Genomic DNA, 21,870 nt, shown 5'->3' on the forward strand with positions numbered 1-21,870 from the left:
GTTATTAACCTCCAACACAGTAACTATTGTATATACTTGATGAAAAATAACTTCGATTTTTTAAATCTCATTTTTATAAGATTGGTTTTGGAACTGAGCAGAGAATAATTATAATACATTATTATTCAAACTTTCCAATCGGTTCACAATCGGTTTTACAATGTTTTCCGAAACGGTTAAATTCTCTAAGAGAACCCGAGAGAGGCAAGCGAAAAATAATGGACTAGACCCGAACGATTTTGCACCGGACGAGACTGCTTTATGATAATATGCCTGTAGTGACGGTTTTTCTAGTGAGTGCGAAAGAAACAGCAAAAGAGTATGTTTTTTAACCCTTATGCGGTACAATTTAGAAACACCTAGCAAATGCACCCTTCTTACCGTCACCGTTCTTTGGTATATTTATTGAACTTTCAGAGGTATTTTCCGGCGGTTGATAAACGGTCACACAGTTGTTTGTTTACCTCAATGATTCGCATACGGCGCGCAATTTGTGATCAGGTGAATATTAAGTGGATAAAACATTACCCTAGTTACCAACGCTTTCATCATGCAGCTGCCACAGCTCAAGAACGTGTGCAATGCTCTGGAGATTCCCGCCAAGAAACAGCAGCTCCAGAACGGACGTCGACCAACTCTGGAATGGATTCTCCCATCTGCGGTTGCGCAACAGGAGCGGGAAGTTTTAGAGGTGCTAAGGGAGCACAGATTCGATGAAATCTATGTGGAGAACGTACGAGTTGTCCCCAGCGTCGGACGCAATGCTGCCAAGATCGAGTTCCAGCTACGGCCACAGGCTTTTGTGGAGCAAGTCCTGCAAACCAAACCTCATACTTCTCCCTCCCTTTCGGATCACATAGTGGTGGAGTACAGCTCGCCGAACATAGCCAAACCCTTCCACGTAGGTCACTTGCGTTCCACGATCATCGGAAATGTGCTGGCCAATCTGCACCAGCAATTGGGCTATCGCACAACCCGTCTTAACTACCTTGGAGATTGGGGCACCCAATTCGGTCTACTGGCACTGGGAGTCCAATTAGAGAATGTAAGCGAGAAGGATATGCAGGCGTCCCCAATAGAAACGCTCTACAAGTCCTATGTGGCCGCCAACAAAGCAGCTGAGAAAAGTCCGGAAATCGCCCAGCGAGCACGAGACCTCTTTGCAGCGTTAGAAGCGGGAACAGATGAAACCATGGCAAATCAATGGCAGCAGTATAGAAAGTACACCGTTGAGGACCTTTCGAAAGTCTACAATCGATTGGGCGTTCACTTTGACAGCTACGAATGGGAGTCCCAGTACTCCCAACAGCAAATCCAGGATGTTCTCGACAAGCTGCGGCAGACGGGTCTCCTGCAGCCCGAGCAAGATGGTCGTGAGGTTGTCGTAGTCGATGGGAGACGCATCCCAGTGATCAAGAGTGATGGTTCCACTTTGTACCTGGCCAGGGATATCGCGGCTTTGCTAGAAAGGTTCTCCAGGTTCGAGTTCTCCCGCCTGCTTTATGTTGTGGACAATGGCCAAGCGGATCATTTTAATGCCCTCTTCAAAACGGCAACTGCTTTGGAAGATCGCCTTAGGTTGGATCAGCTGCAACATGTTAAATTCGGACGAATCCATGGGATGAGCACTCGCCAGGGCAAGACAATCTTCTTAAAGGATGTTCTAAATGAAGCTCGGGACATCATGCGGGAGAAACGAAACATAAGTGCAAGTATGTTTATCTTTATAACTTAAAGCTTTAAATCTTAAAATCTCATTCCCTACTTTTTATGATTCAGCCACCAGAGCAAACGATTCTCTGGATGATGAGCATGTATGTGATGTCCTGGGCGTATCAGCTGTTTTGATTAATGTGCTGAAGCAGCGTCGGCAAAGAGATCACGAGTTCAGCTGGCAACAGGCGCTCCAAGTAAATGGTGATACGGGAATCAAGCTGCAATACACACACTGCCGTCTACACAGTTTGCTGGAAAACTTTAAGGAAGTTGATTTGGACAACATTAAGCCCAACTGGCAACTTTTATGCGAAGAGCCAGGAGAAGCTTTAGATCTTCTCTATGAATTAGCACGTTTTGATCAAACCATTTGGCAATCTAAAGAACAATTGGAAGCTTGTGTGCTAGTTAACTACCTGTTTGGATTGTGGTAAGCAAAATATGTCAACGCTTACTCTAATAATCAGAGGTGTTACATCAATCACACTGTTTATAGTCTGAATTATAAAATATTTCTTTCTCTAACAATTAACTTATTTGTACATATCATACATGTTTTGTAACACCACTGATTATTAGATTGATACTAAACTATAATATTTATTTATAGGAATAAAGAAATAATGATTTTATTTTAACTTTTCAGCAATTCCACAAGCCGAGCACTGAAACGATTACCTGTTAAGCAAGAATGCGACCTGCAGAAACAATCCCAACGGTTGATCCTCTTCCATGCTGCCAAGAAAACACTGCAGCAGGGAATGCAGCTTCTCGGCCTTCGTCCACTGGACCAAATGTAGACCAAAGAAACCCCACACATCCGTTAACATAGTTGATATTTATTAAAACATTGCGATACAAAATGCAGCCTAGTATTGTAGATGCACGTGCCCGTTTAGCGCTTCTTCCACGTGTACTTGCGGCGTGCTCCTTCCTGTCCGAACTTCTTACGCTCCCGACGGCGGTAGTCACGTGTCAGCAAGCCGGCTGCAACATAAATTGCAATTAGCGGCAATAAGCCAATGGAAGCGGCTGCATAGGAGCCTCAGGCACTTACCCAGACGCATTGACTCAATCATCTCTTGATCGACAAAGCTGCGCAAACTCATCGCGATGCCCCAGCGGATGGCTCCAGCCTGACCGGATGGTCCGCCTCCCTCGACATTAGCCTCCACATCGACTTTGCCCAGCAGCTCGCTAAATTGCAGCGGGAAGAGCAACTGGAAAAATCGAGATAACGAAACGGCGAATGAGAATGAGATAATGTCGTGGCCACCGTTAGATGTCAAGTTCGAGCGCCCGAGGCAGCCTTTGTATGGATCTCTCTGTATACAAAATGATGCTGCGATAGCGCTTCCTGTACAACAATGCCTCTAGATAATGGCGGAATCGTTAGCCAAATTAAATGTCTGTCGGTCGCGGCCACTAAACTGCAACAAATTGTTGCATGCCCGCCCGGCAATTAGAGAACTCGTCAATCGAGTGGGTGGGAGCAGAAATTTTCGTTCCGCCAGCCACGGCTAGGTGTGATGCAAATTATAAGTGCATTATAGCACTGCATCAAGTGCGGATAATTGTAAAGCCGCGGGCATGATCAGCACGCGCTATCCCGTTAATAGGTTGGGTAATACGCCGTTGCACTTACTTAGTAAATTGGTTAAGAAGACAAACAACAAAACATTAGATAATATACTTAATTAAATTTACAATTTCTTTAATTGCTTTAAAAATCTTTTCTTACGGTCTTCTATGCCAAAGCTTTAACCATTAATAAATAAATACTGCATTTCATAAAATTATTGCACTTAATTAGTCAGATCACTTACCTAAAAACCAAAATGAAATAGGTAGCAAATTATGTTCGCAGTTAAATATTTTTGCAACATAAATTCGAGAGGAGGTAGGGCAGCTTACATTAAATACACCACATTCATGGCTTAATGTATGGAAACTTTTTGCATACTGACTCATCCCACTTAATAAGGAAGGATCCCCATTTTAGTCCAAAAAAAGTAAACAATATATATACAAATAAAATATTCAGCTTATTTAGAACACAGCTCTGACGCCAGTCACAAAGTTCACAGATTCCAGAGATCAAAACAAATCGTAATTAATTTTTTTTTGTTTCAATCATTTTTCGGTTTCGACTGCGTGGGAATCAAAGTCAAGGGGCTTGACAATCGTAACGCCTATGAATGGTCGGAGGAGCACAGACAATAAACGTTATGATTAAAAAACAATAAACAATAAAACTACGACAATAAAAGGGAAAGAGCCATTTTTAACTTTTTTTGTTCTTGACCCTCTTTTTTGGCAAACCGCATCGACAACTGCCATCGATCACTGAAAGTTTGCCCGTTGAACAACAAAGTGGGAAAGAGAGAGATTTTGATTTGTTTAAACAAATTGCTAGATGACTTCATGCAACAGTAACAACAATAATAAACATAATAAAAGGCTTACGGACAAGATTTTTAAATTAATGTAGGTACACAACACAAAGAATGAATGGCAAAGACGAGCGACAGAAATGCTTAATTGGCGGCGATAAAAATAGCAACGGATTTGCAGAAAAGTGACGAGGCAAATAAATAATAAAACTGGTTGCCCCAACTTCAGGGTTCCCCAAATCCAAAAATCTGTCTGTTCATGTCACCGAAGCGGGAACGTGTGGGTGGATTTGGGGTTTCTCAGAAGATCTGGGGGTGATGCCTTCGATGAGAGGAGGCCTACCGGCATCTCGGCGCTTCAGGAAAATTCGCGGCAAAATTTTATTATGATTTAAATGAGTTTTATAGTTTGACACATGAGCGAAGTCGACACGACAAAAAGCCCGAAGATGTCGCTCGGCCGACTAACTGTACAAGTGTAAAAGTGTCGGACTTGGGGCATATAGTATATATACTAAGTGTACATCTACTTCATTGGCGCTCGTTCGCGCGGCTTAGTTTTGGACACACATATCGCGAACGATATCATTTCGGCGCAGTTCCTTTTATCAGTCGATCCCACGTCGTTGAGCGCGCGCCTCAAGTGTCGGAAAATTTTACACCGCCTAAAGAAAATTCTATCTGAAAATCTATCCCAAGATAAAGGATTATTTTTGAGGGAAAATGTCGGCCCCGTTTTTTCTTCGCGAGCTCTGGGATTGCAATTAAAACTAGACAACGTAAAGTGAAATTCCCCAAAACCCATAAAAACAGAACTATTCAAGAAATAATTTTACAAGTTGATTATAACTTTTTTTTGTATAAACACAAAAAAATTTCTAAGTCAATTCTCTATTACTTGCGTTACAGAATTCGATAATAATTAAGAAACGACTCTTTGTAATGCTGAGTCATTAAAAATATATTTTTCTTTTACATTGTCAAAGAACTGCGCAAAACTTTGGGAGTGTTTGATTTACCACACCAAATAGACACACCAAATTGTCATAAACGGATTGTCAACAACATTTTTTATCAAAAATAACATCGACGTCAGGTTCTGTTAACAGCATATACTACATACTTTGGTTGAGTTTTTTAGCGCAACAACTTTGTAAATACATTTTTAAAAATTAAAAAATAAATGGGATAAAATCAATAGTATGGAATAGTAGCCCAAATACCTGAGTACAATTTTCTTTATATCAGTAAAATTGAGCAAATTTCCATCACAAAATCAACCAAGTGAGACATAAACGATCTCTATAACCGAGTGCATCTTATGAATAGCAATTGAGATTTGTTTACACTCGGTGGTCAGCCTTTGTTGACTGCAAAATCCTTTAATTCGTGCACTATGGCTCAAATTCATTTGCAACTGCATAGGGGCTTGAATAAATCTAAATCGGATCTAGTAACCTGTGACTGTACGGCGTAGTGTGGGATGGAGATGGGCTTGGGCTTCAGGTTCAAGGGCATTATGAAAGCAACGCAAAAATAAAACTTAACTCAGCCCAATGCGTTCGCTCACATAATAACCCCCTTAAGTCCCCCACAAAAGCGCGAGTAAAATGAAGAAAAAGTGTCAAATTGATTTCAATTATAATTGAATCAACGAGCGGCGAAAGAAATACCCGAGAAAGTTAACGAACGGCCACGAAGATCGTCTGGGGAATCGCCATTTCCACGGCTCGCTGGCGGCGCAGTTTTCCAAAATGGCCGGCGGCGGACTGTCATAACGGGTAAAAAGGCGAATCGCACTTCCGGGCCGTCGAAATCAACAAAGGCTCGCCGTCGCTTCGCCGAACGCTCTATTTAAAGACTAACACATTTTTGCACATGCAAATGTGTATAAAAAACGTATTAATTGATTAGCCGATTTCCAGTAATTCACACAATGCGGCAAAAGTGGCAACAAACTTGTAATCACACGGGGGCGTTTTTAAACAAATATTTGATTGGTTTGTTAGCGTGTTTAGACCTCGCAGACTCCAGTCTGAAACCGAAACCACTACACAGACAAAAAAATCGTTTGGTAATAGCTTTACAACATTGTGACAAAATATTTTCTCTGTTTCAAATAGTTTTCTTTAAGATAACTCTGCTTTACCTTTAAAATGTTTGTTAATTCGTATTTTTGATTTGACCATTTCAAATTTTTTTACTGTGCAGCAAATTCCTAATGATTAAAAAACTGGTTTTTAAACTACGCACAGATTTTGATTAATTTGCTCGCATAATTTGAGCCAGCTCAATTTGGCTGAAGTTTTTTGTCGTTAGCTTATTTATCGCCAAAGCTGTTTAATCAGTCAGCGGATTTTGTTTTGCCTAATCAAAGAAAGTTTCTCATGCGTTGTCGCCAGGCAAACAGAAACTCTTCTTTTTTGCTTTTGTTTTTATTTTGCAAACAAGTTTGAAAGATTCCCAGAATCGCTCGAGAATTGTTGACAGAAATGCGATGCCAAAAGTAATGGAACCTAAACAAGCTTAACGCTTGGCTAGCTAATTTAATCTAATGTGACACCGTAACTCTCTAGATTCCTGGCAGTCGTTCCCCTGCAATTACATAACCGGGTGGAAAAGCTGAGGAAATACAAAACTATTACCAATAAGCACTCTAGACATTTGTTTTTAACCAAAACAGATGTTTGCGAATTTGTATAGTACAAATTTTGGATTAGCGGAATTTGTATACACCTTAAATATTAAATAAATATATAAATGAGATTTGTCTAAAAATAGCCTAAAACCAACATTAAGTGAAAATTTTTTAGTTTAAAAAAAAAAAAAAAAAGCTTCAGCTTATGTTAAGCCCTATACAAATTTTGTTAGATTTTCAAATTATTCACTCCTTGCCCTCGGAATTATCATGCACAGTGAATGATTCTGACGTTGACATAAATTGTAAATAATACGAACAAACAAAATAAAGAAAAAATAATCAAATAGAACATGGAAGTGTCTAAGGAGGGGCTAATCCATAGGTATAAACGTAACTTGTTATCTTCTATAACCCAGAGACCAGAAGCTATTTTTAGAAGATACTAAATACTAAATACTAAATTTATGCAAGACTATTAATAAAATATGTTGAAATAAAAACAAAATTATTTGGATCACACCCTGATCTGGTTAGGAACAACAATATATCTAAATAAAGGTATAATTATATACTTTTCTAAAACCCCCATTGTAAAGAACAGTCAGAACCAGTAGCATTTTAAGATAAATCCCCATATAGTCTGGCGATAATGCTTATGGTTGTGATGGGCTTATCGCTGCGTCAGATGGAAAGCGCTTAGATAACTGCGGCCGCGAGTGTCGCATCCAACGCACGAAGAGCTATCTTAGCCGGAGTCCATCTATCCAGCCAGTTGGGGAAAGTCACTCAGTCAGTTGGAGGAGTACTCCAAAGAAAAAGTGACGCGAAAATTATTATTTGTGCAGATATTGGGGTTGTGGGTGTGCAGATCCGAAAAAGCTGAAGTCTATTTGGCATCGCTCAGCGGGACTGTTTAGATAGATAACTCTGGGAAACCTCGGTGCATAAACATCTCATCCAACTATCGTTGCAGGCTATCAAAAAGTCAACCAGTCGTTGAAATTGGGCTATAAATTCGCTCTCCGCCGGCGTGTGATATTGGAAAGTAACTTTTTCGCATATTTATTGGCCATTGCAGGCGGCGGTGACAAAAACCTAAGTTGCATTTGCTTCGGGTTTTTTGCGCATATTTGCGCGTTTTAATTGCAACAAGCAAGAAAGCAGCAGCATTGACACCGGCGACGATAGCAGCAGCAACTTCTGGCCGTCACCATGGAGAATCTTGGCTATAAGGAGGGCAGTACGAAACCCCGCCGCATGACACGTTCGATCAGCGTCGTTACCAAGACCGAAGTGGAACAGCCACTCACGGAGAATAATGCAAATAACCGGTAAGTGCCAGTTGGAGTTGCCAGTTTTCAGTTACCCGTTGCAGTTGCAGAAATATCTGGCTTCAGTAAAATGTATACAAAATAAATTTAGGCGTGAGTGCCGAACCCAAAATGAAAAGACGCGGAAGCATTCCACGATTTATGTGACAAATAAAATGACATCAAATAAAGTAACAAGTTATTCGCAAAAAATCATCAGTTTCATATTTATATAATGTATGCTTTGAATGAAGAGGAGTCAAAGTTTTTTTTGCAGCCTTACAATGTTCATAATACTCCCACAAAATGCGAAAATTACATCTAATAATGAATTTCCGCAGCCAACAACAAATATAATTACTTGTTTGCTTAGCAAACAATTATGTGGAATTATAGGGAGTGTAAAAAACAGATTTTAAAATAATAATAAACAAAAATTAAAATTTTTTAAATAGAAAATACGGAGAGCCAGAAGAATTATTAGGTAATTCTCCGCAAAGGCTAACCTAACCTTTTTAAATTTAAAAAAATTATTAAACAGTAAAAAGAACCTTTATACTTTTTTTTGTAAACGTGTACAGGAGAAAAAACATAAAAATTATATATATTTGGAAAGTGTAACTCCGAGAAATTTATTTTGAGAGCGTATCTTTTAAAATTATGTATTTTTTTAATTTGTACTTTTTGTGTTTTTTAAAATAAATTCTATATGCAAATGACCTATAAGGTTTTATAGTAGGATATTGAGGCCAGGGCAATCATCACAGTCATGAAGGTAAATTTACAAATTTTTCAACATCTTAATACAATTTCTCACAAAATCTTAAGTCCTGAATTACTACCAAAGTACTCTAAAACACTTCAAAGTGAAATGTGCCAAAGGTTTTCACTAGCACCGAATTCAACCGAGTTCGCAGACTTTTTGGAGATTTCTCACTCTCTTTAAAGTATCTCGCTCACCAAATTCCAAACATTAACAGGTGCGGTCAAAATAGTGGCTCCTATTATGTTTTTGCTTTATTTTTAATGGGGTTTGCTATTTGTTGTTAAGTACTTCTAGGAAAAGTATACTCATAAACAGCATTAGCTCGAAAATTTAATTTGTATTAGGTAACCTGTAAGGAACAGGGAAAATTAAAAAAGTATTAACAGTACCGACATAAAAATCTCTAAAAAATTAATACCACCTCGAAGTTCATTAGCTATTATTTTGGCCCTACCTGTAGTATAGGTATCTCCCTCAAGCTGGCCTCTCGAGCTTACCGCTCTTTCAATCTCGATCGACGACTTAGCCAGCGTTTACGGCTTTTCATCGAGCTCAGTCGGTTTTGGCACAACAATGCAGGCGGTCGCGTTCGTTGCTGGCTAAAACAGTTCGGAAACAACGAAATAGCAGTAACAAAATCAGGCTAGATAGAACGCGTTCGAAGTGATCGTAGTCGTCGCTATAGAAACAATAGCAACAACCACTAACTAAAACAACGTCCGAAAAATCGACAGCAACAACAAAACGGAAGTGAAAAATTCGCGTTTTTTCACACAACATTTTTGCATTTTCCGCCCGTTAGACACAATTGTCTAAGCCCCCACAAAAGGCCCCCATTGTGAGGCACTTGTCCCGTTCCAACCCCAACCAATCCAACCCATTCCAATCCGATCCGATCCGATCCGTAGTCCGTATTTCGTATTTCGTATTTTGTATTTCGTGGATCGGTCGTTCAGTCGGTCGACTGTTGTGCCGGGCTCTCCCATGTATTTCGGAAATGAAATTAGAAATTGAAAACAGCTCATTGGCGAATTGGCATCATCCGTGGATATGGCTGCAAACGGTGTAGGTATTCAGCCCAAGTCGGGTGCCCAGATTTCCAGCCTCTCAGCTTCCCAGACTCCCGGCTTAAGTGCCCAACAATGGCTGTCGTAGTGATTTAGTTATACAACAAGTGCAGCAGCTTTTGACCATGGACGAGGTCTGAAATTATGCATCGAGCAACTATGCTGAGCAGACCTGAGTTGGCGACCAAGAAAATAAAACAAATTCTACCGGCGCAGTCGGTAAATCCGTCAACGTACGACAGCAGTGAATACTGAACAGTGAAATAATCGAAGCCGCTTCAAGCAACCCGCCAACTTTGCATAACTCCCAACGCAAAAATAACACACACAATAATTATTTAAAATTATGCATGCTCAAAAAGTCAACAGATCTCGAACTCTGCTGTTCAGTGCCATTTAAGCAAATGGAGAATATATGTTTACAAATCTATAAAAAGTTTTGTTGTGCGAGATGAGAGTGGAGACAAAGAAAAGTGCGAGTCTATTTAATGGCTTTGTGTTTAGGCAACTTCAGCCAGTCTGATTAAGTACTAATTCGGTGTTTTAATGGCAGTGAAATAATTAAGAGTTCTTGCTTCTGAGCTTCATAAAAACACAAAAAAAGCGAGCAATTCAGAGTTGCAAAACAACTATCAGTAGTAGTAAAAAAAAGTTAAGGTATCTTATAAAGCCCTAAATCGCAATTTACCATTAATTCAATGAGTTTAGTTTGTTCTAACAACAGAAATCTAAGTTGAATTGAATGATGATTAAAATGTGTGCTAAATAAACAATGAAAAACTTCCACTTCAATAAAAGTGTTCACTAATCACACACAAATTTCTTTGATCGCCACAAAATCCGTATAATCTGATTCACAGAATGCTGTCAACGAGTTGAAAATCAATATAAAACCTCCGAAACCTGTTTAAGGTTTTTAAATTAACTCAATAAAGTTTCTATATTCTTTACTATTTTTAAACTTTTAAAATATATATTTTATATACCTATATGCTTACGAAATTTTCATGATTTCTAGTAAATACGTCGAAAGTCTAGGCTTTATTAAACCCAATATAATAATTAAAAACTAGCAGATCATCAAAATGTTCTACAAATCATCAGTCAACTTGATAAATTGCTGCGAGTGATTAATTAATGACTCGGTTTACCAAACATAAAAAATATATATTTAACTTCAACAACACATTTAATAAAAAATGGGAAACAAATCGTTTTTTTAATAATGTATTGCAGTTTATAAAAAATCAATCCCTTCAAAAAATACCATGAACGATTCTTTTAATTTAATAGTCTAGTGGTAATAATTAAAAGGTCAACCTCATATATTAGCTCTTTAAGCTGCTCGGGCGTATTTGTAGATCGAGTTCCTACTGTAATGATTGGTGTTAAAATCAGCAATCCCATGGTTGTTCAATGAGAATCTTCCACTAATCAAAGCTCTTTGTTAGAAGTTACCCAACCGTAGAACACCTGCACAACTTTCAATTCAATAATACTCATCCGCTAATAGTAATCCCTCTCCGACAGTTTCAAATCGATTCCACCCAACTTGATGGTGCGATGGCGGAACAACACTGACGCCATGATCGAAGCCCAGTACCCGACCGCCGGAGAATTCGAATACATGGAGTGTGGACCGTCGCCGCCGGCGGAGAGTGCGCCGAGCATGTACGATAGCTTCGAGGAGCCGACCAGCGAGCTGAGCGTCCAGATATGCAACGACACGCTGCGGATCAGCCTGATCGACCAGATGAAGAGCGCCGCGGGTCGCGTCAAGCTCTTCGAGGACATCGAGCAGAGCAACGTGGTGGCCGAGGGCATCCGGGCGCACTTCGAGTCCGCCTCGAAGCTGGAGAAGAATCTCAGCTACCTGTGGGCCGCCTACCTCAAGCGCTGGGACCTGATCGAGAGCCTGCTGGAGGCGGGCGCCGACCTCCACTTCTGCGACCAGAACGGCATATCTGCCCTCCACCTGAGCGCCTTCAGTGGCTGCTTGGCCACCTTGGGTCTCCTGGTGGCCAAGGGATTGAACGTCAATCTGCAGTCCAAGTGCTACACCCCTCTGCATTGTGCGGCCTTTGGAAATGCAGCGGAGGCGGCCAAGTTTCTGATCAACAACGGAGCGGAGATATCCAAGGATACCAACAAACCAAACTGCGAGGAGAGCCTGCTGCACTGCGCCGTGCGATCGAATGCTTTGGAGTGCCTGCAGATCTTCATCGGCGAAGGCGCCGATGTCAACTCGCTCAAACCGAACGGCACCAATGCCATTCACCTGGCCGCCGACCTGGGCAACCTGCAGTGCTTGGAGGCCTTGCTGAATGCTCCCAACGCGGACGCCAATGTGCGCATCTGCATCCGGGAAAAGGAGTCCACCGCTCTGCATCTGGCAGCGGATGAGGGCAACGTGGAGTGCGTGGACCTACTGCTGGCCAAGGGTGCGGATGCCAAGTTGAAGAACCACCGAGGTTTCACGCCCCTCCACCTGGCAGCCAGAACCTCCAGTCTGGATTGCGTGGAGTCCCTTTTGAGGAACGGCAATGCGGACGCCAACGCCGAGGACTTCGATCACCGAACTCCTCTCCACGCGGCAGTGGGAAAGTCCGAGAATGCCTACGACATCATGGAGACCCTCATCCAGTGGGGGGCCAATGTCAACCACAAGGATATCTATGGGTTCACGGCTCTCCACCTGGCTGCACTGGATGGCCTGGTGCAGTGCGTAGAAATGCTGATATTTCACGGGGCGGATGTGACCACCAAGTCGAAGAAGGGCACTTCGGCGCTGAACGTGATCACCCGGAAGACTCCGGCTTCGGTGGCCATGATCAGACAAAAACTGGACGCGGCCATTACGCTGCATCATTCGCAGGTGAGTTGGGAGATATTTTTATAAGGGACTCCGCTTTTGAACCTTAGAACAATTTTTGATTCATTTAATCTGTTTCTTAATTTCCTTTTCCAGGACCCCGTCAATCGCGAAGTGGAACTGGAGCTGGACTTCCGTCAGCTGCTGCAGCACTGTCATCCGCGCGAGATCAGCTACCTGAACACGTTCGTCGACGAGGGTCAGAAGGAGATTCTGGAGCACCCGCTCTGTTCCTCGTTTCTGTACATCAAGTGGGGCAAGATCCGCAAGTACTACATCGGCAGGCTGATCTTCTGCTTCAGCTTCGTGCTCTTCCTCACGCTCTACGTGCTGACAGCTCTGGCCCACAACTGCTACAATGGCAGCAAGAACGATAACACCACGATTCCGGCACAGGAGCTCTGCCAGAAGCAGTCCATCCTGGGAGACATGCTGCGGAACAACCCCTTCGTGATGGAGATGCAGTGGTGGGTTCTGGTCGCGATCACCATAGTGGAGATATTCAGAAAGCTGTACGGGATCACGGGCTACTCGTCATTTAGGCACTATGTGACGCAGGTGGAGAACATCATGGAGTGGTTCGTGATCACCAGCGTGTTTGTTATATCCTATATCTACACGAACAAGACGTACACGTTCCAAAACCACATAGGCGCCTTTGCCGTGCTGCTCGGTTGGACGAACCTGATGTTAATGATCGGCCAGCTTCCGGTCTTCGATGTCTATGTGGCCATGTACACCAGAGTCCAGGGAGAGTTCGCCAAGCTATTCATGGCCTACTCCTGCATGCTGATTGGGTTCACCATCAGTTTCTGCGTCATCTTTCCCTCGTCGTCGTCATTTGCCAATCCTTTCATGGGTTTCATAACAGTCCTGGTAATGATGATTGGTGAACAGGATCTGTCGCTACTGATCAACGATCCCGAGGGCAAGGATCCCCCCTTCTTGCTGGAAGTCAGTGCACAAATCACCTTTGTGCTCTTTCTGCTGTTCGTGACCATCATCCTAATGAACTTGCTGGTGGGCATAGCAGTCCATGATATCCAGGGCTTAAAGAAGACCGCCGGATTGTCCAAACTAGTGCGACAGACCAAGCTGATCAGCTACATTGAGTCGGCGTTGTTCAATGGCTACCTGCCCACCTGGCTAAGGAACCTGCTGCACTACACAGCGTTGGTTTCTCCACAGGCTTACAGGGTGGTTCTATGTGTCAAGCCACTTAATCCCAGCGAAAAGCGATTGCCTAGAGACATTCTAATGAAGGCCTACGAAGTCGGCAAGATGCGAAAGCATTTCGGACATACGGTGTCCTCGAAAAATTCAGCCGAGAACTATTTGTCGTACAAGAACAAGTACAACAATAATAATGGCGCTACTACGGGATATGTTCTACCCGATCCAGATCCGGATGCAGGCCAATTCAACACACTAACCACCAAGATCGATGACAATGCTGATCGGATTGAGTTCCTCACCCAGGAGATCCAGGAGCTGAAGCAGGCGCTCATATCGCAGCAGCAGCAGGCCAGCAAAGTCATCGACAAGCTGCTGATTGTGATTTCCAATCAGCAGAAGCAGAATCTGCGCAAGTAGCATGCATTTAGTGCACTCCTTTCGGAATATTTTTAGATCAGATTTAGATGCTTCCTAGGCGTAAGGTGGGTCGTTCAGATCCCAAAACCAATCCAGAACATTGTTGATATTATCGTAGCAGCGAGTTGTAGTTAAACCAATTTTGATATCGATGCGCCAGGCGCCCTATACATACGCTATATAGCCATATACCACACCATACTACACTATTATCGATATAAATACTATAAATAGCAGTTAGTAGTTAAATTAGAGGCGAGCAGTTGGCAGGATTGATTTGTGGCTGGTTTCAGGCTGTGTCTTTGTTGTTTTGGCGTTGTCGTCAGAGAATCGTTTATATAGTAATTTAATGCAAATTTTTATTCTTAATAAAATGTATGCTTTATATATTGTTATGAAGTGGGAGTGTTTGTTTAACTGGTTGGGGATTGTAGCTCTAACCGAAAAAACGACTACTAATATACAAGGAAACAATTAAAACAAATGTAGCATTCATTGCCGGTAATTATGTATTCGATTTTTTAAATTTTTTAGAATGTTTTAAACTTTTATGAAAAAATTTAATGCTTGAAAAAATCGTTAACATAACTAAATTCAACTAATTGGACATTTCTTTACAAATTTTTGAAAAGAAGAGAAAAGTTTTTTAATCCAAGTCTATCTTTTAAAATACGTCTCCCCAGCTTTTAATATAAAGAAAAGAAAAAAATCCTAATTCCCAAATGAGTATTTGTTAACCATGATCGCATCGCATCAAATTTTTAGTTAAAGGCTTGACTCACCTGCTCCTTGCAGTTTTCATCCTCAAAGTATGAGATATCCTTGCCGTTTATGGTGATCTTTCCCGTACCCGGCAGCCTCACTGTGACGTCAGCTCTGGCTGTTTTGCGCAAGCACTCGTAAGTGGTGATGTACTGGCGACCCTCCTCATCGATCTTAGGCTTCGGCACTTCTAACTGCTTGGACTGATCCATCAGTGGTTTCAGGAAACGTTCAATAAAGGTTTTGCTCTTGTAAGCATAGGGCGAAGCGATAAGCCGATCCATGGACTTAGTGAAGTTGGAGTATTCAATATCGGCAATGGTCTCTACCAGCAATATTTCTAACTGATCCTTGGGCAACAGCTGAAAGCCGGCAATTTCTCTGAAAAATACAAAGCAATGTAAACATTCTTTTCTTACTTATCGCAGAAACGTGACTTACAGTTTTTGGTTCTCATCGGGTTTGTTGCCGCGACGAAGCATACGCTCCTCCAGATCCGCCAACTTCTTGGTTTCCTCCACAATGTCCTGGGAATTCGAAAAAAAGAAACATTTTAAAAAGTTTTGATTTTGGGAAAAAAAACACATTTAAAGTTGTTTCTTTAGCACATGAAATATGGCTTAAGCTTTTTGCCGGCAGTGGACCTGCACAATTTGTACATAAATGTAGTTGTCATCTTCTATTAAGATTAAGTACTTCGATGCCTTAAAAGCCAAGCTCAAGAGTGCTTCGGTTTTTCTCGCTTGATACTTTCACTTACATGAAGCAGCTGGAAGAAGTTTGGCTTGCCGGTGTAGAACATGCTATGGAACGGTCTGCCCGTCTCATCGAATTCAGCGGCTTTCCGAGCGGGAAAGACAACCTCGGGCGATTTCATGGCCGGGCGGGCTTTTTGGTCGTACAAGCCGGACGGGAACAGATATGATATCGCCTCCTGCAGTTGGTGAATTTGTTCTTTTAAGCAGTTTTATGATTTTAATGACCAAGTCACTCACGTCAATATCTTCCTGGGTAAAAGTCTCCGCATCGGCGCCCATCATGTTCGCCAGGTGCCTCTTACCGATCTGGAACTCCAGATGCTGGGTCTTCATGAACTCGTCGTGTTCGTTTGATCTTTTCAGGTATGCCCGCATGGCCTTGCTAACCTTTTGCTTCTGGACCGCCGCCGGAGCCGCCTGGATGGTTACTTCGGTTGCAAATGAAGCCACCGGCTGAAAGGTTATGCAAACGCTTAGTGTTTGTTTAAAAGGCTGTGATTCTACTTAAATAAGAGTTTAAGTCCTTGAAATTCTACTTGCCATATGGCCTGCGGGCGGGACACTAGATTTGCATGCATTTTGCAAAAGATTTCTGTTAGTTTTCACTATATTTAGGCCAAAAACACGCAGTGCCATTCTTTTCGATTTTGTAAAGCACCGTAAGAAGAAGAAGACAAAAACATCTGGCCAATCAGGTGGACTTGGATGTGTTGGAAAACACTTGATTACGATAACAGCTGGTCTTGGCGCGCAATTTACATTCTACATGAGTAATTCAAACAATAAATGAGTCTCCAACAGATTACACGTAGTTATACCCTTGCAGAGCAAAGGGTATTATTTTTAACAAATTTTAATCACTAAGCGTTTAAATTTTCGTTTTAAAATTGTTTATATACACAAATTAATAATACTATTTAATAAATACTTTTTGTGATTCGAAGAATATAATAGTTTCCCAAATTCTTAATAGTCGGAAATCCAAACGACAAAAATACAAGATTTGTTCTGATGAAAAATTTTGTATTTACTTTACCATTGTCCTCCTTTACAAATGCTTTTATTAACTACATTTCTTTAAACACACTTTCAATGCTGATATTTTTCATTTATGGAAATTAAAACGAACACAAATCAAAGGAACAGAAAAATGCAATGAAAACCTTTCAACAGCTAATTATAATTATTTGATGTTTAACGCTATATAATTAATTATAAATAATTGCCTAGGCTTAGCGTTGAGAAAAGTTTTTATCGATCGCATTATGGTATGTAATGCAGCTACCAGAGTTATGTTATGTATATCAATATTCTCTTCGCCGGGTTGCTTCTCTATTATCATTCCATCCTCCCTTGTTGTATTTGGTCGCAGTAAAATGTTATATGTATATAAAGCAATTATTTAATAATAATGCCACGCCTATTTCCACGCCTGCTTGAGCAATTTACGCGACGCTAAATGCTTAACAATCAACGAGCCCGATGTGAGCGCGACTAGCACTATGGAAATGAGAATATAGTCGAAGTCCTCCTTTAACAAATCGAACGTCTTGGAGGGCGACACGCGCGTAACGAACAAATCTGCAAAAGAAAGGATATTTTGTTAATCAAAATATCTATATATATAAAAATGGAGACAAAATATGTGCGCAATCGCATCACATGAAAACGGCTTGACCGATTTGGCTGAAAATTGGTAGGGAGATAGCTTAGAACCAGAAGAAGGTTTAAGCATAAGAAAATTTTGGGAAAACCTTCTGGAAAAGTCGCTAGCGGCTCAACAGATGTACACAATGTTGTATGTAAAAAAAAAGATCATAGCTGCGTTGATTTTGTGTATCGATGAAGTCGGTAAAAAAATATTTAAACAAAAAATAGAGCGAGCTTAAACAATTTGAAATAATGCCTGCTGTTAGACGAATAGGAATTGGACGTGCAACATTGACTATTATGTTGTTAAATTGTGTTGACCAGCGAAGCGGGCACAGGACCTCTAGTTGTATATAAAGTCAGATGTGATGGTTAGTTTCAATCTTCTCATACCTAAACCCGTGGCAACGACTAGACAGGTACTCTCCAGACCACTTGGTGCGGTATAAATATTACGCAGGCGGGCCACCGTCTGGTTGTAATTTATATGGCTTTCCGTTGGCAAAGGCAACTCCGGTATGTAAGGAATGGCTCCCTCCTCGCGTCCCTGAGTCGTGGATGCGATAGGACGGCGGGGATCCAGCAAATGCCATGGCATTTCAACGATAGAACCACTCGCAGTGCCGACTAGAAACACAAACAGTTGTTGTTATTACATTTTTGGAAAAGCTTTTAAAATAGCTTACTCAACACGTGCTTATTGGTAATTCCGCGCTCTGTGATCGTCTCCCTCAGAGCCTCAACAATTGTGGGGATGATATAGGACTGACGCTCGACAAGCGGCATTGGTGGAGCCTGCAAGGAGCTCCAAACACTGCTGTTCGCCTGGCTTTTGCCCTCGTACAGTTCAATGGTGGCTATAGGAAGGTACATCTGGTTAATTTAGTTATTTGGTAATAAGATTGGTAACTTACTAATCTCTGTGCGTCGCACTTTTTCATTAAAGTAGGAGTAGGCAAGCCAGTTCTCTGAGTGCACAATACTTAATGGGGCACGCACCTTACGATGCGTCATAGTGAAAACCACGGACCCGGAGACCACATCAACCAGATACAAATTTAGCACAGCTGTGGATTGAATGACTTGCTAATGAATTCCAATTTAAACAAAGAGCATAAAAACCCACATTTGTGTGTGGCATCCGGCGCCTGTGTAATAAAGGCCACTAAATTGGGGTTAATGTACTTGTAAAGCACTGATCGGTCGCCCAACACGCGGCCCTGCGAATGGACATGCTCGATAGGATTCTTTCCGGCAACGCCGATAATCTGCTGTTCTGAGTTGTGGCCTCCCAAGCGGGCGTTCCAAATATGCGTACTCGAAAGTTGCTGATGGGAAAATTTTAGTTTGTTAACAGTTCTAAGGCCCTTAAATTATACTACTTACACCGCCCGTATATTTTACAAAGTAACCCGACAACTCGGCAGTTTTTACATCAGCTGTGTACAAATACATTCCATCGGCCTATTTAGTGAAAATGTTAAAAATTAATTGATAACAGAAGTATTTTGTTCTTTACCAATGGTGTCGCATGTTGGGGGTAAACATGAACCTTGTTTGAAGCATCTAGTAACAAAATACCCTTTATGAAGTCCTTCTCCGTTTCTCCCAGCAACGAGAGCTGCTTGATCTTGTAATCCAGCTGAATGAGACCGCCTTCCGCTGCCTTTCCAGTTATGGGATTAAAACGATAAAGCACACCATTGTCATGGACCTAAGAAAAAAAAGAAAATTAGCATGAGATTTGTGACAACTTCAGACCATCTAAGCTTACGGCATTCTTTCCTAAAATAGTGCACAGAGGCTGAAGCGGAAAGTGTTTGGCCGAGCGTTGTACAATCAAACGCATCGGTTCGCCATTATCAAAACCATTGACGTTAGGAAGATATAACTGCCAATGATGTTTTCCAGAGATGTTATCAATGCCGAAGACTTTTCCAGCTCTCGTAAGCAAAACCAGCATCTTGTGCAGACCAAAAGAATCTCGAACTAGGCCAGCACGCTGCGTATCCGTGGGCGGAGGTCCCAGCCCAATTACATGAAGGAACAAGCTCCTGATCTGAACAGCTTGAGTGGTAATGCGACGCAAGAAGGCACTGGCGATATCTCCTGATCAAATCGAACACAGAAAAATATAAATAAAATTGGTTACTAAAGTGGAATAAACAATAAAAAAATTAAAAATTCACATAAACAAAGTACAAATCCAATCATAAAATATAAACGTATTTCTCTTGGTTTTTCGGAAACCTTGAGTATTTTACAAAAAAAGAGCTAGCTAGCTACAATTGTTTTTACTAAATATGATACAGTTGTTATTTTGCAATATTAATTGACAAATAAAATTAACGCTGCATTGTATTGGCATTCAGCTAATAAAGCATGCAAACAAATATTAGTCATTTTTGTATTAACCGACTGCGGTCATATGCAATATAGAATCATAAACATTGAAATAACACATCCAAAAATATAATTTTGTAGCCTTAATATGCTAAGGACATTCACTTACTCTCGAAACTTGTGAAATCCCCTTTGTTGTGAGTTTTCAGAAATAATTATTTTAGAATTTTGCTTAGATTTAGTTTACTATTAGAGTACTCACCGGCCTTGCCCTTCATTTCGCTTTCCAGAGTGCCCTCTGTATCGGCAAGTGGCAGATCAACAAACTGTGAGTCGATGACATTGGCCAGAGCCTCCTCGCGCGACCAACGAATGCGTCCCTGCTGCACGGCCACGATGGACTCAGAACTGGTGCCAAACAGGAATAAGCAGCTCTTGCCCTCACCGTTGCGTTTTTGCTTGCAGTCGAAATTATTCAGCGATGGAGTCCCAAAGTGCTCAGGGAAGGGCAAACTTTGTTCCAGTTCTGTCGCAGGTGCACAGTTGTCCAGATACACGGCATTTATCCTGAGGATCTGAAAAAAGCATATGTTGATAAGGTTAAAAAACTGTCTTTCATTAATCTATCAAAGCATAAACTCACTCCTGAAGCTAAATCAGCATACGCTAATATTTTTCGGTAGTTAAAGCTTCCCACTGCATAGCTCGAACTTTGCAGACTACTGCAGACAGATTGCTCCTTGTTGACACTTACAAGTTTGCCATTCACAATTACAACACCGTGGAGACCCTGTTGGAAAAAAAGGTATAATTAATATCTATTACTTTTACGTGAGCTTGAATAAGTAAAATAATTACATACATATATATATTTTACCTGGTGTTCTTACCAATTATATATATTAACTTACCGCCAAAACCTGAAGTTTTCCCTTTGGCTCCGCCTCAAGAGAGGTTCGAATCACCTGACCGGTCTTGGAGACCAGATCCAGACTTATTAACTGCTTGCCGTCTACGCAGACGTAAAAGGTGCCACTGAGGGAGCAGCTTTCCGGCGTGATCCAGGAGGCCATCACCTTGCTGGTGCTTCCTGTGCTGTGGCCTGAGCTGGCGAAATAGGCGGTAACCTCGAGGTGGCTTCGCCATGCGGGTAGAACGTGGTAAAGGACCGATTTGCTATAGAACCAAAGCGAATCCTGGGCCCGTTCCGTGTTAAGCGGCATGATAGACCACTCCCACTCGAGGGCGCCCATATTTGTGTTCCATCCGCGTACCAGAGCGGGTGCATGTCCCTGCACGGTGAGCATGTCGAATCCCATGTTGCTGCCCACCGGAGCGGCGGCCGTGTCGCTACTGTCATCGGCGAATCCGCTCACCTGCAGCAGCTTTATGTCACCGCGCGGCGTTTGCTCGAGAACCTGACGCCACACCAGTTCGCCGGTCTTAACGCACAAGCTGGCCACCACTCCTTCGTGGGTGCTAACAAGAATTCGCGGTTGGAAGTGGTTTAGGTCCACGCGCGACTGCTTCAGTGCACCGACATTGACTCCTCGCCTGCAGAAGCGACAGATGCACATTTTTCGGATTAGCGCCGGGTCAATGGTCATTTACCGGGCCACACTCACCAGTCGAACTTCTTGATCTGGTCTTCGTAAAGCGCCGAGCAGGTGCCCAATAGCAAGAGCGCCACCGAAAGGCCGGTCAGTAACCACTTCTCCTGCATATCGTCCGCCTTGCTTTCTCCCCGTCAACTCAAGCGAGCTTTAATTATTCAACTTCCGATGCCTTTTTATGTTATAAATTATTAGAAATCCACATTAATTCGTCTTTTCCGTCATATCAAAAGGGATGAGAAGGAGAAATTGGAGCAGGGTTGGCTCTTAGAATGATATCGATAGCTTATTGGATTCACACCTGAAAGTCAAAACAACTGTTATACGCCCTTCAAGAAACAAATCAGCCTTAAGGCATGAACATTTACAAATATATGTGTGCAATT

At 41.8% G+C, this 21,870-nt stretch overlaps 4 protein-coding genes across 7 annotated transcripts; 2 read left to right on the forward strand and 2 right to left on the reverse strand.

Annotated features, from left to right (window-relative positions):
- The first annotated feature begins 435 nt into the window (after positions 1 to 435).
- On the forward strand, positions 436 to 2,611 carry LOC108098575 (probable arginine--tRNA ligase, mitochondrial). The gene is made up of 4 exons (XM_017201611.2): positions 436 to 501; positions 557 to 1,712; positions 1,780 to 2,146; positions 2,363 to 2,611. Exons 1-4 carry the CDS (start codon positions 469 to 471, stop codon positions 2,514 to 2,516), a joined length of 1,710 nt encoding a protein of 569 aa, XP_017057100.1. The 5' UTR covers positions 436 to 468; the 3' UTR covers positions 2,517 to 2,611.
- On the reverse strand, positions 2,536 to 16,551 carry LOC108098576 (28S ribosomal protein S9, mitochondrial). The gene is made up of 7 exons (XM_017201612.2): positions 16,419 to 16,551; positions 16,116 to 16,331; positions 15,881 to 16,054; positions 15,562 to 15,647; positions 15,141 to 15,501; positions 2,774 to 2,936; positions 2,536 to 2,703 (listed from the first exon to the last, which is right to left on the reverse strand). Exons 1-7 carry the CDS (start codon positions 16,512 to 16,514, stop codon positions 2,612 to 2,614), a joined length of 1,188 nt encoding a protein of 395 aa, XP_017057101.1. The 5' UTR covers positions 16,515 to 16,551; the 3' UTR covers positions 2,536 to 2,611.
- Positions 4,872 to 14,757, forward strand: LOC108098574 (transient receptor potential channel pyrexia). Of its 3 annotated transcripts, none has more exons than XM_043209285.1 (3): positions 4,872 to 4,888; positions 11,424 to 12,768; positions 12,862 to 14,757. In XM_043209285.1, the coding sequence occupies exons 2-3, from the start codon at positions 11,449 to 11,451 to the stop codon at positions 14,356 to 14,358; spliced, it is 2,817 nt and encodes a 938-aa protein (XP_043065220.1). In that variant the 5' UTR covers positions 4,872 to 4,888; positions 11,424 to 11,448; the 3' UTR covers positions 14,359 to 14,757. The 3 variants fall into 3 exon arrangements, with proteins under 3 accessions (XP_043065220.1, XP_017057098.1, XP_017057099.1); XM_017201609.2 differs by lacking the exon at positions 4,872 to 4,888 and adding an exon at positions 5,357 to 8,081; XM_017201610.2 differs by lacking the exon at positions 4,872 to 4,888 and adding an exon at positions 9,282 to 9,891.
- Positions 16,552 to 16,880: 329 nt separating the features above from the next.
- Positions 16,881 to 21,734, reverse strand: LOC108098617 (ER membrane protein complex subunit 1). 2 transcript variants are annotated; one of them, XM_017201683.1, is made up of 13 exons: positions 21,497 to 21,734; positions 20,783 to 21,425; positions 20,515 to 20,661; positions 20,134 to 20,446; positions 20,041 to 20,061; positions 19,303 to 19,637; positions 19,048 to 19,242; positions 18,915 to 18,992; positions 18,655 to 18,856; positions 18,443 to 18,595; positions 18,215 to 18,385; positions 17,922 to 18,155; positions 16,881 to 17,459 (listed from the first exon to the last, which is right to left on the reverse strand). In XM_017201683.1, exons 1-13 carry the CDS (start codon positions 21,592 to 21,594, stop codon positions 17,299 to 17,301), a joined length of 2,751 nt encoding a protein of 916 aa, XP_017057172.1. In that variant the 5' UTR covers positions 21,595 to 21,734; the 3' UTR covers positions 16,881 to 17,298. The 2 variants fall into 2 exon arrangements, with proteins under 2 accessions (XP_017057172.1, XP_017057173.1); XM_017201684.1 differs by lacking the exon at positions 20,041 to 20,061.
- Positions 21,735 to 21,870: the final 136 nt, after the last annotated feature.

The sequence above is a fragment of the Drosophila ficusphila genome, unplaced genomic scaffold, assembly GCF_018152265.1.
Source record: "Drosophila ficusphila isolate 14025-0441.05 unplaced genomic scaffold, ASM1815226v1 contig_791, whole genome shotgun sequence".
Taxonomy (NCBI): Eukaryota; Metazoa; Arthropoda; class Insecta; order Diptera; family Drosophilidae; genus Drosophila; species Drosophila ficusphila.

Coding starts and splice junctions, on each gene's coding strand:
- LOC108098574 (XM_017201609.2), top strand. CDS start 7,963: ATGGAGAATCTTGGCTATAAGGAGGGCAGTACGAAACCCCGCCGCATG. Junction 8,082..11,423: donor GAGAATAATGCAAATAACCG/GTAAGTGCCAGT, acceptor CCTCTCCGACAG/TTTCAAATCGATTCCACCCA. Junction 12,769..12,861: donor TTACGCTGCATCATTCGCAG/GTGAGTTGGGAG, acceptor TTCCTTTTCCAG/GACCCCGTCAATCGCGAAGT.
- LOC108098575 (XM_017201611.2), top strand. CDS start 469: ATGATTCGCATACGGCGCGCAATTTGTGATCAG. Junction 502..556: donor GGCGCGCAATTTGTGATCAG/GTGAATATTAAG, acceptor TTCATCATGCAG/CTGCCACAGCTCAAGAACGT. Junction 2,147..2,362: donor AACTACCTGTTTGGATTGTG/GTAAGCAAAATA, acceptor TTAACTTTTCAG/CAATTCCACAAGCCGAGCAC.
- LOC108098576 (XM_017201612.2), bottom strand. CDS start 16,514: ATGGCACTGCGTGTTTTTGGCCTAAATATAGTGAAAACTAACAGAAAT. Junction 16,332..16,418: donor TCCCGCCCGCAGGCCATATG/GCAAGTAGAATT, acceptor ATAACCTTTCAG/CCGGTGGCTTCATTTGCAAC. Junction 2,937..15,140: donor ATGAAAACTGCAAGGAGCAG/GTGAGTCAAGCC, acceptor CGATTTTTCCAG/TTGCTCTTCCCGCTGCAATT.
- LOC108098617 (XM_017201683.1), bottom strand. CDS start 21,594: ATGCAGGAGAAGTGGTTACTGACCGGCCTTTCGGTGGCGCTCTTGCTA. Junction 20,062..20,133: donor CGAAATGAAGGGCAAGGCCG/GTGAGTACTCTA, acceptor CTCACAACAAAG/GGGATTTCACAAGTTTCGAG. Junction 19,638..20,040: donor GGATTTCACAAGTTTCGAGA/GTAAGTGAATGT, acceptor CGATTTGATCAG/GAGATATCGCCAGTGCCTTC.